Source organism: Sinocyclocheilus anshuiensis, unplaced genomic scaffold (assembly GCF_001515605.1).
Source record: "Sinocyclocheilus anshuiensis isolate Anshui unplaced genomic scaffold, SAMN03320099.WGS_v1.1 scaffold946, whole genome shotgun sequence".
In the NCBI taxonomy this organism is placed as follows: domain Eukaryota; kingdom Metazoa; phylum Chordata; class Actinopteri; order Cypriniformes; family Cyprinidae; genus Sinocyclocheilus; species Sinocyclocheilus anshuiensis.
This window is the reverse complement of record NW_015540927.1, coordinates 57,867-73,080: the sequence shown is the minus strand read 5'-3', so window position 1 is coordinate 73,080 and position 15,214 is coordinate 57,867. Positions and strand designations below refer to the sequence as shown.

The 15,214-nt window shown below is 36.0% G+C and overlaps 2 protein-coding genes across 2 annotated transcripts in view; both read left to right on the top strand.

Annotated features, from left to right (window-relative positions):
• Positions 1–4,059, top strand: part of LOC107689376 (transmembrane protein 248-like) — a 17,719-nt gene extending 13,660 nt beyond the window's left edge. Inside the window, exons 6-7 of the mRNA XM_016487338.1 lie at positions 2,061–2,204; positions 2,369–4,059. Coding sequence (XP_016342824.1) covers positions 2,061–2,204; positions 2,369–2,389 — 165 coding nt within the window. The 3' untranslated portion in view covers positions 2,390–4,059. The remainder of the gene's footprint in view (positions 1–2,060; positions 2,205–2,368) is intronic.
• A 6,163-nt stretch (positions 4,060–10,222) lies between these two features.
• The window catches only part of LOC107689386 (rab effector Noc2-like), a 55,005-nt gene continuing 50,013 nt past the window's right edge, over positions 10,223–15,214 (top strand). The window contains exons 1-3 of the mRNA XM_016487351.1: positions 10,223–10,545; positions 14,642–14,732; positions 14,892–15,035. Coding sequence (XP_016342837.1) covers positions 14,656–14,732; positions 14,892–15,035 — 221 coding nt within the window. The 5' untranslated portion in view covers positions 10,223–10,545; positions 14,642–14,655. The remainder of the gene's footprint in view (positions 10,546–14,641; positions 14,733–14,891; positions 15,036–15,214) is intronic.

Sequence of the window (15,214 nt, the reverse complement as noted above, 5' to 3'; positions counted from 1 at the left end):
TATATATAAAAAACTAGGTACCATTTTAAAGATTAGAAATTCAGCTTTCGAATGGATCCAACCTTAACCTGTGCTGACTAGTCCCTCTAAACCAGAGTGTACCGCTGGCGGGCACCACCTAGTGAAGAAAAAAAAAATAATCACATTTTTCAAAACCACTGCCTTGATCGACACAAAATAAGTGTAATTTGAATGCTTGGAGTCTGAACTTTACAATGCATGTGGCCACTTTGATTAACTCCTAAGTAGTGCTGAGTAATTTGCTGATAAATAGAATTGAGTTTTTTCCGTAATTTATGAAATGTTTTTTGTGCCATGTCAAAAACATCATACAGCTTAGATAGTCATGTGTTATATGTCATTTGAATGGCCTCACAGAGTAGAATAAAACAAGTGTAATTGTTTGGGGCTTTGACTAAACTTGAGCGAGGCATTACTTCTGTGTATGTCACTCAGAAAACAATCATTTCAAAACTGTCAAGGGCTAAGAAAAAAGCTACCTTGGTTCCAAATTCTGTAACTTTTGATTACTTCATGATATCATCACGAAATGTAATTCACAAACATATTGGGGATTTTGTTCTCCTAACTTATTTCTTTCCTGAGATATTGAATGTCAAATAAGAAAGATTTGAAAAATTTCCCTTGAGCACACTGGTTTTTCTTACATTTTATCACCTATTTCTCAGCAAGAGAATGTCCAAATGTAAAGAATTTTTCCCTGCTAAAAATATAGAACGATTTCTATCAATCGGTACCTACCTTTTGACTGTCCATGCTAGGTTTTTGGAGTTATGAGTCTTTACTTTTGTGTATGTCACTCAGAAAACAACAGTTTTTAAAATGCCTTCAGGGTGTCATGGGCTTCTTTTGTTCCAAAATGCTGTAACTTTTGGATACTTTATGCTATCACCAAAAAATGTGAATCAGATACAGCTAACATGTTGGGGAACATCACCAAAAATGTATTTTCCCCCTATCTTATTTCTTTCCTGAGATATTGAGTGTCAAATTAGATGGATATGTAAAATTTCCCGCGAGCACACAAATTTTTCTTACACATTAATCAGCTATTTCTCAGCAGGAGAATGTCCAAATGTTTTTCCCTAAAAATACAGAAAGTTTTCTATCAAATGATACCTACCTTTTGACTGTCCTTGCTACAGTTTTGGAGTTATGAGTCATTATTTTTGTGTATGTCACGCAGAAGAAAACACCCCTTCAGGGAGGCAAAAATGCTAAAAGGGCTAAAAGAGCAACATTTTGAACAAAAAGCTGAGAAAATTGTGTTTTTGTCAAAGACTATGTCCGGATGGGATTCAGAACAATGATCCAAGCATAGATGGAGTAGATCGCTTCCGTCAACACCCCCCAAAGCTTGCACAGTCCTGTACCACTTTCTGGGTCGACATTTAATTCGGTAACATTTAATGACTGAAGATCACGTTATTTTACGTATGCATCTGCTTACATATGTAATTTGTTTCTGCTGCTTCTTCACCGTGTTTTGATCCAGACATTCCGTACTCTTTCAGAAAATGCATAATAGCGCCTCCTACCATGTAACAATGAAAAGACAGAAAGCTGGGAAAATTCGATCAATGGTGAGGCAAACATTGTCTCATAAATGATGAAAAATCCTGTCAATGGTGGGAAAAGCGTTAACATCATTCACTTGTGATCGGATCAGTGAAAACTCATTTTAATACCAGTGAACAGGGCATCAGAACATCTTAGCAACAATATAGTGATTTTCTGAGAACCACCCACAACAAACTAGCAGTGTTGGTGAGTTCTGCACAGACAAACACCATGACCAAATCTCTTTTTTTATTTTTTTATTTTATCGTTTTGTTTTGATTTAACCTTTTTATTTCACCTGCTATTTACCCTATTTTTATATTGATTTGTAAATGTATACTTTTTTTATTCATGTTATAATCTTAATGTTATCACTTTTTTGATAATTTGTTTTGTACATTTTAACACAGAGGCAAGTTGTGTTGTGTACGTTGTCATATCCTCACTACAATTCAAGAGTGCACTCTCTTTCCCGATAGGACGATCGCTCTCTCATTAACCTGCACCTCATGCACACCAGCTACTTCCTGTTTGTGATGGTCATCACAATGTTCTGCTATGCAGTCATCAAGGGCAGGCCAGGCAAAGTTCGACAGAACAACCCAGATTTCTGTTCAGAAAAGGTACGACTTGGTCTATGAGATGATCTGTGTGATTAGTCTGCTAGTTAAAGCAAAACTCAGTCTGGTAGAGAAGTTGTGCATTTGCTGACATGTTGATGTCGTCATCCAGCTCACAACAAACAAGTGCACTAGCTGAATTCAAAAAGTGCCTGTTTTTCACACAGGTGGCCTTGTCTGCGGGATAAACGGGGGTTTGAAGGTGGACATCTGAACCGAAGCATATCGCAAAGGGAAGTGAGAAAACTACATGTTGCCTACTGAACCCAGGAGAAGGGTGCAAAAAAAAAAAAGAAGCTCTGTGAATGCATTACTCTGCAATGTTGGGTCACTCCAACCAAAGACTTTTAAGTGCCTGTATCTACTGTGTAAATAATTCTAGGACTCTTAAATTCAGTACAGAAGCAGTCTGCCTGAGCTTCCCCCTGCACCCTGTGCCATCCTGTATATGTTCAGTATATCCAGTATCAACAGAGGACAGTGTTTGACTAGAGCTGTTCAGATGGGCAATATCACCTCCACTAAATCCGATCCCTTTTCACACTCGCTCTTTGTGTTCTTGATCAAAACACTTCCTGTTTGATTTCTCTGGAAGTGACCTTTGCCTTGCCATTCCTCTCGTGTCTCTTTGAGGACAGGAAGATGTGTGGATCTCTGCCATGTACCGTGATCAACCTGCTGGTCATGACCTTTGGACGAGTTCTGCTAGAGATAACCGCAGGCTTCTGTATGACATGCTTCTTTTATCATCGGAACCCACGGTTTTATTGTGAACATGTCTGACTGAGATGCCCGACTGGAAGTTGACGCAGCGCTCGATTAAATTCCTCTTAAAAGCAAATAAAAACATAAAACATCTTACTCAGAATGTCACCATGTTAGTGAGTCGAGATAAGATGCCTGCTCTTGGATCGATGGATTTGTTTGTTGAAATCTGAATTAACGCAATGATTAATGGCTTTGGCTTCATATTTCTGAACACTTCAAATTAATGTATTTGTAAAATCAGCAAATTAACAGCAATGATGCAGCATCGCTCTCTTGTATATTTAACATTGTAGTTTAAAAAATGTAAATCATTACTGTAGATATTTTTTGTAATCACATTACCTGTCTTCGTTTTCCAGTTTTGTTTTTACAAAACCATTTGTACCTTTATCCATTTCTCTACCATCCATTGTGTTGCCTTTTTATTGTTACGTTTCATGCCTCATTTGATGCGTAAGCTATGCCTCCGCAATATCTGACCTGTCTTTTTGCCTTCCAAATCTTATTTTGTTATTCTTATTGTCATTAGGTTTTCATTTCCACCCAATGAAATGCATATCATGCATCATATCGCATGAGACATATATTACGAGAGAGTGCTTTCCTCCTCCATTCTGTCTAGTTCAAGCTCCTATTTGGTTTTGCATTGCATCTTTGTCTTCTCCACCTACAAAGTTTCACCGCTCTTTATCGACGAACGCATTTTTCCATCATGACTTGCTTAATTACGGCCCTCATCGGAGTACATCAGCACTCCCCTTCTTTCGCTCTATATTAAAGCCCATAATAAACAAGCATCAGACCACTAACGTGCCTTTGCACTGTCACCCATGTTCACCTGACTGTCTTTTATATTTAAGACCCGGTTCCTCCTTCGGTTCAACCTGCTGTATTCATTTTGAATTGAAAGAAATCCTTATGTACAGCTCACATGGACTTCCTCACCATTTCATATCCAATTCAGAGTCAAAACTTCAGTGTTGTTTGGGAAAGAGTGGAATTCACTTGTGCTTTTTCTGTTGATGTATTATAGCGAACACTTGTTTGTGTAACTCGCCAAATCCATCCTACAATAACTAGTTTGATAGATTTTCAAAAAACAAAATGCTAAATGATTACATGCTTTGAAACCTCTTTGAATAGCAATATCTTGCATTTGTACATTTGACTGATGCGTTTGGACTTTTTTTTTCTTCTTTTTTTTTTCTTTTTCGGATCATGAGATCAGTTCAACTATTGAAGGAGCCTTTCTGATAGTGAGAGCATTCTGCTTCATAATGCATAATTTCTGTGATCATTAAAGTTGGCCTTTCAGTGCTGCTGGAGGACAATGGAAAATGACAACGAATTCCACGGACGCTGCCTGATGCTCAGATCATATTGATCTTCCCCCTCGTCCTTCCTTTGGGCTCGTAGCATTTGAGTGAAGTGTATTTGTACGTGGTAGAAGGCCCTTTCCTTGTCTGAACTTGTGGTGCACACTCTCGCCGGTTCCCTCGTGTTGGCGAGAGGCGTCACGAGCCCTTCGACTCGTCATGATGCATGATTGTAAATGTTCTACCTGCTGACCTGTTTGTATGAGGACAATCCCTCTGCTTTTGTTCCGTTTGTAAGATAGTGTAGGCACACGCTTTGCTGAATAAAATCTGAGATAACACTGACTTCATGTCGTTGATGTTTTGTCTTATTAAAGACCAATTTCATGGTTCAAGTTTTTTTCAACTCTGATTTAATCTAATATTGTTATTTGATTCTAATCTTATAGATCAAGGTTAAAAATAAAACAATGTAACATCCATTAGTGGAAAATGGAAAGCAAAGTATTCTCGGTTTGCTAGAAGCAGAGAGCATGTTATAAATTGAAGTGGTTGGTTTTGTGTGGAGGGCATGACGGATGCACTCCGTTCTGTTGAAGGCCATCTGGGTGTAACTAATTGTATTTTCTGTCAATAACGGATTTGATGGCTGCCGCAGCCGGTTTACCTGAGGAATGAGATCTTGACATTTCTGAATTTACTTTCTACTTTATCAGATGAATAAGCAACAATATACACGTTAGAGTTTTTTTTAAAGCATTCATTAATCAAGCGATTTATTGTTATAACTGTGCACTTGTCACACTTTTTTTTATTTCTCATGGTGGGCTTTAGTCAGTTTCTATAGAGACATAACGTAAAAATTTTGACTGAAAACAGCTATTGAACATTTCCACTGTTATTGCCCAGGAAAAAAAAACAAGTTAATTGTTCGGGCATGTTGAAACAGATTTTCAAATGTAAACAATAAAACAAAACAATTCATCAAGAAAAATGTAATGGGAAAAACAGTCATACGCTCAAAATATCAGTCAGTTCTTGTGGTCAACAAATATTGTTTTTAACATGTTTTAATCATTAAAACAAAAATGATCTACAATAGAAATTCATGAAAAAATACCCTTGTCTTTAACTTTTCATTAAAGTCTGCTTTCATTATATAGTCAACTTTTATCTGAATGTATTCCAGTGTGGTTTTATTGTGTTCACTTTATTTTACAATAGCTAAAATATGTTGAAATTACAATGTTGTTTGGATAATTAGAATCACTACATCTTAATAAACATTCAAAACCACAGCTTAAAACACACACACAAGATTCTTTAATGTTTTGAAAATAAGTATCTTATGCTCACCAAAGCTGCATTGACATGATCAAAAATACAGTAACAATATGAAATATTATCATTTAAAATTACTGTTTTTTTTTTATTATTTTAATATATATTTAAAATGTCATTTATTCCTGTGATGGCAAAGCTAAATTTTCAGCAGTCATTACTCCAGTCTTCAGTGTCACATGATCCTTTAGAAATCATAAGCTGATTTGGACCTCGAGAAACATTTCTAATGATTATCAATCGTGAAAACCGTAACCGTGCTATACATTTTTGATGAATAGATCTTTAATGAATAGAAATTTTGGTTTGAAATTGATTTTTTTTGTAGTCTTACATTTTTCTGTAAAAAAAAAAAAAAACTAACAAACAAACAGTCTCTCCAATATATTAGCAAAATTAAAATATGTGTTAAAGATTTACTGTACAGTATATCATATTTAGCATATCCGGATGTTGTATATTGCACCCCATAAGTGTTTTTCTCTAGGCCTATGCCTGCCCTGAGTTAGAGTTTCATTTATATATTTTGCATTATAGATTCAAACAATTAAGATTCATAAACATACAGTCACTCAAATGCTTAAATATGTTTGAACAGTAAGATCCCACCTCAGGAGAAGCACATAGTCTGTTGTTTAGACGTCTGAACAAAAACTCTGCAGGCAGAAAAATACACCTGTCAGTAACTCCACCTCAGTTTTTTTTCTCTCTCGAATACCTCAGGGACAGGGATGGGCGATACCACTTATTTTGTTTAAAGAGTGGAATTCACTTGTGCTTTTTCTGTTGATGTATTATAGCGAACACTTGTTTGTGTAACTCGCCAAATCCATCCTACAATAACTAGTTTGATAGATTTTCAAAAAACAAAATGCTAAATGATTACATGCTTTGAAACCTCTTTGAATAGCAATATCTTGCATTTGTACATTTGACTGATGCGTTTGGACTTTTTTTTTCTTCTTTTTTTTTTCTTTTTCGGATCATGAGATCAGTTCAACTATTGAAGGAGCCTTTCTGATAGTGAGAGCATTCTGCTTCATAATGCATAATTTCTGTGATCATTAAAGTTGGCCTTTCAGTGCTGCTGGAGGACAATGGAAAATGACAACGAATTCCACGGACGCTGCCTGATGCTCAGATCATATTGATCTTCCCCCTCGTCCTTCCTTTGGGCTCGTAGCATTTGAGTGAAGTGTATTTGTACGTGGTAGAAGGCCCTTTCCTTGTCTGAACTTGTGGTGCACACTCTCGCCGGTTCCCTCGTGTTGGCGAGAGGCGTCACGAGCCCTTCGACTCGTCATGATGCATGATTGTAAATGTTCTACCTGCTGACCTGTTTGTATGAGGACAATCCCTCTGCTTTTGTTCCGTTTGTAAGATATTGTAGGCACACGCTTTGCTGAATAAAATCTGAGATAACACTGACTTCATGTCGTTGATGTTTTGTCTTATTAAAGACCAATTTCATGGTTCAAGTTTTTTTCAACTCTGATTTAATCTAATATTGTTATTTGATTCTAATCTTATAGATCAAGGTTAAAAATAAAACAATGTAACATCCATTAGTGGAAAATGGAAAGCAAAGTATTCTCGGTTTGCTAGAAGCAGAGAGCATGTTATAAATTGAAGTGGTTGGTTTTGTGTGGAGGGCATGACGGATGCACTCCGTTCTGTTGAAGGCCATCTGGGTGTAACTAATTGTATTTTCTGTCAATAACGGATTTGATGGCTGCCGCAGCCGGTTTACCTGAGGAATGAGATCTTGACATTTCTGAATTTACTTTCTACTTTATCAGATGAATAAGCAACAATATACACGTTAGAGTTTTTTTTAAAGCATTCATTAATCAAGCGATTTATTGTTATAACTGTGCACTTGTCACACTTTTTTTTATTTCTCATGGTGGGCTTTAGTCAGTTTCTATAGAGACATAACGTAAAAATTTTGACTGAAAACAGCTATTGAACATTTCCACTGTTATTGCCCAGGAAAAAAAAACAAGTTAATTGTTCGGGCATGTTGAAACAGATTTTCAAATGTAAACAATAAAACAAAACAATTCATCAAGAAAAATGTAATGGGAAAAACAGTCATACGCTCAAAATATCAGTCAGTTCTTGTGGTCAACAAATATTGTTTTTAACATGTTTTAATCATTAAAACAAAAATGATCTACAATAGAAATTCATGAAAAAATACCCTTGTCTTTAACTTTTCATTAAAGTCTGCTTTCATTATATAGTCAACTTTTATCTGAATGTATTCCAGTGTGGTTTTATTGTGTTCACTTTATTTTACAATAGCTAAAATATGTTGAAATTACAATGTTGTTTGGATAATTAGAATCACTACATCTTAATAAACATTCAAAACCACAGCTTAAAACACACACACAAGATTCTTTAATGTTTTGAAAATAAGTATCTTATGCTCACCAAAGCTGCATTGACATGATCAAAAATACAGTAACAATATGAAATATTATCATTTAAAATTACTGTTTTTTTTTTATTATTTTAATATATATTTAAAATGTCATTTATTCCTGTGATGGCAAAGCTAAATTTTCAGCAGTCATTACTCCAGTCTTCAGTGTCACATGATCCTTTAGAAATCATAAGCTGATTTGGACCTCGAGAAACATTTCTAATGATTATCAATCGTGAAAACCGTAACCGTGCTATACATTTTTGATGAATAGATCTTTAATGAATAGAAATTTTGGTTTGAAATTGATTTTTTTTGTAGTCTTACATTTTTCTGTAAAAAAAAAAAAAAACTAACAAACAAACAGTCTCTCCAATATATTAGCAAAATTAAAATATGTGTTAAAGATTTACTGTACAGTATATCATATTTAGCATATCCGGATGTTGTATATTGCACCCCATAAGTGTTTTTCTCTAGGCCTATGCCTGCCCTGAGTTAGAGTTTCATTTATATATTTTGCATTATAGATTCAAACAATTAAGATTCATAAACATACAGTCACTCAAATGCTTAAATATGTTTGAACAGTAAGATCCCACCTCAGGAGAAGCACATAGTCTGTTGTTTAGACGTCTGAACAAAAACTCTGCAGGCAGAAAAATACACCTGTCAGTAACTCCACCTCAGTTTTTTTTCTCTCTCGAATACCTCAGGGACAGGGATGGGCGATACCACTTATTTTGTTTTCGATACGATACCGATATTTTTCAAGGCAGTATCGTCGATATCGATACCGATTCGATACTTCTGAACTAAACTTTTAAATTATGAAATTTATGAAATTATTAAATTACTACGAGTAAAATGGGTAATGATAAGCACTTTATGTTTAAAACGCATTTTAACATTCAATACGCCTTAATTGTAACTTATTAGGTTATATTTTTGTTTACACGTGGTTCAAATACGTTTTTTGTTTACACATGATTCAAATCTACAAATACTACAGTTGAACTATGGTCACTTTAGTCAAACCATGGTTCATTTTCATAAGGGACTGCCAGTGACCGGCTGTTACATGCATAAAATGCAACATTTTTATTCTGACAGTGTATGATTTCTATTAACATTACAGAATAGAACATGATCAATATTATCTTTCAACGTTCAATTTAAATAACTGTAATTGCACAAACTATGTAGGCTACGATTTCAGTTTGTTTATTGTGAAATAACTCAAACACATATGTTTTTTTTTCTCTTTCCTCTGATAAGCATTGTTCAGGGCTGCCGTTCCCAAAACCTGTAATGCTTTCTTATGATACTTTTGGGAAAACAGCCCTGTTTGAATGTACTGTCAGCAGTGAGTGAACGCTCTCTGTGATTGATTGGTTCGGTCTTGCAATATTTGCGTGTGTTCAGTTGAGCAGGAAAATAGTTATATCCTACACAATTACTCGCTAACAAAGGTTATTCGTCCAATTCAATGCATATTGTACGCATTATTTATTATTATTTTTTGTTGAATTAACAAAATCACTGGTAAATAAAACACACCTTAGTATCGACTTTCGATACTCGCGTCAGGATCGATATATCGATACTTTGGATCGATACGCCCATCCCTACTCAGGGATAAGAACTTTTTTATTGGTGGCATAGCATGCAGCTTCCCAACTATGTTTTTCCCACTGATCTATATAATGACTGGATTGCACATTGCGTATTATAGATCAGTGTTTTTTCCTCCTCCTGTGTTTGTGTGTGTGCTGCCTGTACTTTTTTCATAAGCGCCTGTTGCTAAGATACCCAGGAGAGAGACAGGCCTCTTGACAGGTAGCAATTCACAGATGCCCAGTTTCCAGTGTTCGTGCTTCAATATTTCCAGGTTGGTCGGTGACTGATTAATAAGGAAATTTAATTAAAAATCATGTTTTAAAACTCTAAGGTATTTTTATATATTCTTATGGTGTCACAAACACAGTGTTTAGCACCTGGCGTCTCTGTATTTTGTTTCACATTCTACCCAAAGTGACAATAAACGCACTTTTGACGTTGACTGTATTTTTGTGTTTAGTTTTAACACAAAGATCGTCTCTCTTATTTAAAACAAAACAAAAAAATACAGTACACACGTGTACTTCCTCTTTTCACCTTGGAAACCTGCGCGCGTTTGCCCAGGAGGGAGCACGTGGTCAGCTCTCCAGCGTCTGCTGCGGTGGGAAGGTGTGACCTCAGATTTCCCCACGCTCGCACTCTTTTTACAGAGTTGTTGGAGAGATAAACTACTGCGTGGCTGTCCTCCAAAGAGGCCACCAAACCTCCAAGCACACGCGCTCTCACAATAAACACCTTTTTGACACCTGCTACATTTTTGGCCGTGCGCAGCTTTGACCTTGCCAATGAGGGTTTGGAGAGGCCGAGAGGCATTTGGAAAATAAATAACTTCTACTGGTGGTTTCCATTGGAAACATCACGTCTCAAGGTAAGGCACGCTCTTGTTGTGTTTAGACCATCTGCTTGTTTCCCTTTATGTTGTTTGGTTTGGGAATAAAACAGTTGTTTTTAAACCAAATAAATGAAATTGTCAAATTCGCGGGTTTCAAGCTCGCAGAGATTTTAAAGAGGGTTTTCAGGATTGATTAGGTGATATTAAACCATGTGGGACAACTTTACCTAACTGCACGTTCTTTTCTGAGCCATTTTTTGGCTCTTCTAACCATCTGGTGTCAATGGGATTTTAGTGTATTTTTTGAAGTAATTTCACCTCACTTTTCACACAGGTGTTCTAGTGTGTAATCACAAGTATAGTTCATGACATTAAACATGATCCAACTAGAAAGTGGTGCAAAACTTTTATTGTTGTTTTATCACTTAAAGCAAACTTCTCTTTGTGAAATGTTTTGTTTGAAAAGTGTGTTTGCTCTATTTTTCTTGTAAATAAATAACACTTGGCCATGATATTCATAGATTTATAAGTGTGCAGATACTTTTTTTCTTTTTTTGTGCTTGAGTTGATTTTATTGGCTTGAAAGTTTATTGACTGAATTTCTGCCATTATTAAACAAGCTAGTAAAACTGAAGTTATAGGGTGCATTTAATATACAAGTAATTTTATGGAATAATGCCAAATTTACACTGCAAAGAAAGGTGGCACAGAAGCACTTCTGAAGTGTTTAGTCTTTACACAGACTGATGCTGCTAAAAGGTGGCTTAAATGCTTTTACGCAGAAATTGCACCTCTAAACAGTAGTTTGATACTAGGGACTAAGGTGGGTCAGAGCAGGCGTAATTTAGCCTGGCTTTCATGCACCATTGCAGACTTTTGAGAAAGTGCAGAGCAGCCTTAACTTGAATGTGTAAAGATGCTTCATGTTTTCTTATATTATGCCAAATTTACACTGCAAAGGTGGCACAGAAGTGCTTCTGAAGTGCCATGTAGGTATCTTTACACAGACTGTATAATGCTGTTTAAATTTACACTGCAATGGTGGCACATAGAAACGTCTGAAGTGGCATTTAGGTATGTTTACACAAACTGTTTAATGCTGCTCAGAAGTGGCATACATGCATTTACATAGCATTGAATGATAACCAAACACTTTGATACTAGGGCTGAGGTGGGTCAGAGCAGGCATAATTTAGTCTGGCTTTTATGCAGCATTACGTCTTTACACAGAATTTTGAACAGGCACAGAGCAGCCTTAACTTGGCTATGTAAAGATGTTTTATGTTTTCGTATATTATGCCAAATTTACACTTCAATGGTGGCACAGAAGCACTTCTGAAGTGGCATTTAGACTGTTTAACGCTGCTCGGAGGTGGCTTGAATGCATTTATGCAGCAATTACAACTGTATACTTTCATACTAGGGGCTGAGGTGGGCCTGAGCAGGCAGAATTTAGTCTGGCTTTGCCCCACTGAATTTTAAGCCAGTGTCCTGACATTTCATCCTACCCATCAGATTGTCCTACCAGGGCTCACTGCGCATGTGCACATCAATATTGCGTCAATTTTAAACAACACATAATTACTGTATTTGCATTACTGTTAGGGTAGGTTTAGGGTTGGGGTAGGTGTACGCGTTAATAAAACAATCTGATGGGTAGCATTTTTTGTTGTCACCTTGTGCTACCTACTGTTTCAATGGGAGGTAGCAAAATCTGACAGTGTAGCACAAATCATCACAGAGCAGCCTTAACTTAAAGTTTTGTAAAGATGTATTTATAGTTATTTACTGGGTGCTTCAGACACTTTTCAGATGCGGTCTTTGCAACTGGCGGTCTCCCATGCAGCTTAATTGCATGACCACCAGTGAACATACTTATTCCACGAGAAATTTTACAGTGTTGTCATCACTTAATATTCTATTCTAAATGATTTAGTGCTGCAGCAGACAAAAGGAATGAGATTACTGTGATTTATATTGACTGATTGTAAAGGCCAGGTCAATAGTAAAGCCTTTAGCCTCTAGCACCTATGAGCCCTGTCTCAGTTTGGTTGTATCACCGTCACTCTTTTGTTTCTTTATTCAATCACTGTAATAAGTGGAGTAGCAGGATGTTTTGGATGAATTGTGCTCGGGTCATGTGACCTGATCCATTGCAAGAGAGGCAGCAAACCTGCTCTGAGATCAGTGTAATCAGGAGTTTCCTCCTCCTCCGTCGCCTTATTACCTCTACTCTCACTTTCTCATGCTGAGAGACGGCCAGAGTAACGCCACTTTATCTGTTCTCTTGTAAGGTAAACACTCTTTCTTGTCTGCCTGTGCCTGTTTGCTAACTGCTTTTAAGTGGATTAGACTTGAATGGATGCCAGAATGTTGACGTCTTAAAAAGGTGCCTTGCCTGGAGTCAGAGACCTGTAGTTAATGTAATAAAGACTGTGCCTATCCTTTTTCTGTGTCATTTAGAGGGAGCAAGAGGACATGGGTGTTTTCTTTGAGGGAATGGATTGGTGGATTTATTTGGATCCCAGGTTAAAAACAGTAGTTAGAGGACTATGTATTTTCTCTGAATGAATTCCCTACTGGTTATCAGTCAGGGTTTTCTGCAACGTGTGAAATGTAAATGGAAGAAAGCACACAAGAACTGGGAGGTTGTTTGATATATGTACTGTCCAAGTAAATACCAGGGTTTGCTGTTTTGTGGTTTGCTAGACCTTTTCTTTCTCTAGAATTAAAGTTATTGGCTTGAGAGGAAATGCTAGTTTAACTAAGTCTGCTAGTGTAACTAAGTAGTTTGCTGGAGCTGTTGTCATCTGTGCCCGTGGCCTGTGCAGCAGAGCCAAACAAAGAGCAGGAGTTCTCATGGAAATGTAAATAGACTAGGCCTCGCTTAGCTGTAAAGGTGTAGATTGTGTCTGTGCTACAAAGAGAGTGAAAGAGAAGTGAGCAAGTGCTTTAATTGACTTAAACTTGTGCACAATATACAGTATATGTGTTTGATGTAAATACAGAAAGTTTATCATGCATTGAAAGTCATGATTGTATCAACAGTATTAGCATCTGTTTGTTTTACCACAACATGAATAGATTTTTTTTAAATGACATGATGTCCCCATCATCACTACTACTACTACTACTACTACTACTACTATTATAATTATAATAATTATACATAATAATATGCATTAATAAGTAATGATATGTAAATGCATACACACACACACACAAAAAAAACAATAATAATAATAGTAAATATTTATTATATCATTTGAAAACATGATTTATATACATTAGTTCAATAATATTCTTACAAATACAATGTATTTGTAATTTTGTGTTTCTTACTCTAAAAATAGCAAGGTTTCCCAAATATATGTATCTTTTCTTTTTTGATTACTTAAAAAAAAAAAAAAAAGTATTATTATTATTGATATATACAATACATTTAGCAATCATTGTAATGTAGAATTTAAATAAGTTAATTCAGTAATATTCTTAACAAATGTGAATGTGACTGTTTCTCCAGCATATATCATATCACTTCAGAAAAAAAAAGTAATCCAAAATTAATACGTATTATAATGTGTGTGTATATGTTTGTGTGTGTGTATGTGTGTACATATATTATTTGATACACATGTTTTTGGATTGTTTCTGTTACACAACCCCTTTCATTTAACTAGGATGTAACTCATCAGTTAATTAAATAGGATCCATGCAGTACCAGAACATATGAACGGATATACAGTCTAATTCCATTTAAGAAAATGTACTGTTATTTTCATCAAGTATTATGTTAGACTGCACAATATGTCTTTGTGTTTGGTCTCTGAAACTGTCATTTGGCAGGTGTTGTGAGATGAATAATCCAGTAATCAGTTGAGCCGCGTCCTTCCACTTTTACATAATTGAATATAAGCTCTATCACAACCAACAGCTAACACCTGTCAAAGCCAATGAGCGGCTGTGACATTGAAGGTGAATGCTTATTATATATTTATATTAACGCTCAGAAACCATTACGTTCTCAAGCCTATTATATATTGCTTCTGTTTTTTCATACTTTTACATCATACTTTAGTTCACCTGATTATTGTCATAATGATTTTAGACTTGTCATTCTGATCTGTTACAGCTCCATAGTGAAACATGACAGACACAATGTTTGGCAGTGAGAATGAGCACTGGGTCTGTCCCAATGACAGACAACTAGCACTTAGAGCAAAGTAAGTTTTTGTTTGTTTGTTTAAATCTGTTGCACAAATTGCATTTCAGCATGTCATTCTTCAAATCACTTAGTGTAATGTGTGTTGGAAAATACAATCATAGTGATTGATTTCTGATAAATGATTTTTCTCTTGTCTGTGTGTCTGTATTCCACTCAGGTTACGTACAGGCTGGTCCATCCACACATTTCAATCGGAGAGACAGAGGAAAGCTCAGACACTTGAGAAAAGAGAGCTGGATCTCATCATGAGTGTCATCCACCGCGCTGAGCAGCACGAGATCATTGAGCAACACCGGATTGGGTGAGACTTTATCAGCCTGCATCACATTTATGCTTTTTCATACTTTTTTCTGCCTTGTCACCCAGTGCCCGCCGGTCAGATAAACACTTCAAATCTGATGTTTGATGTTGAGTCTGAATATAAGGGATTTAAAATTTTTTTTATATAATATATTATAAAAGGTTATATATATATATATA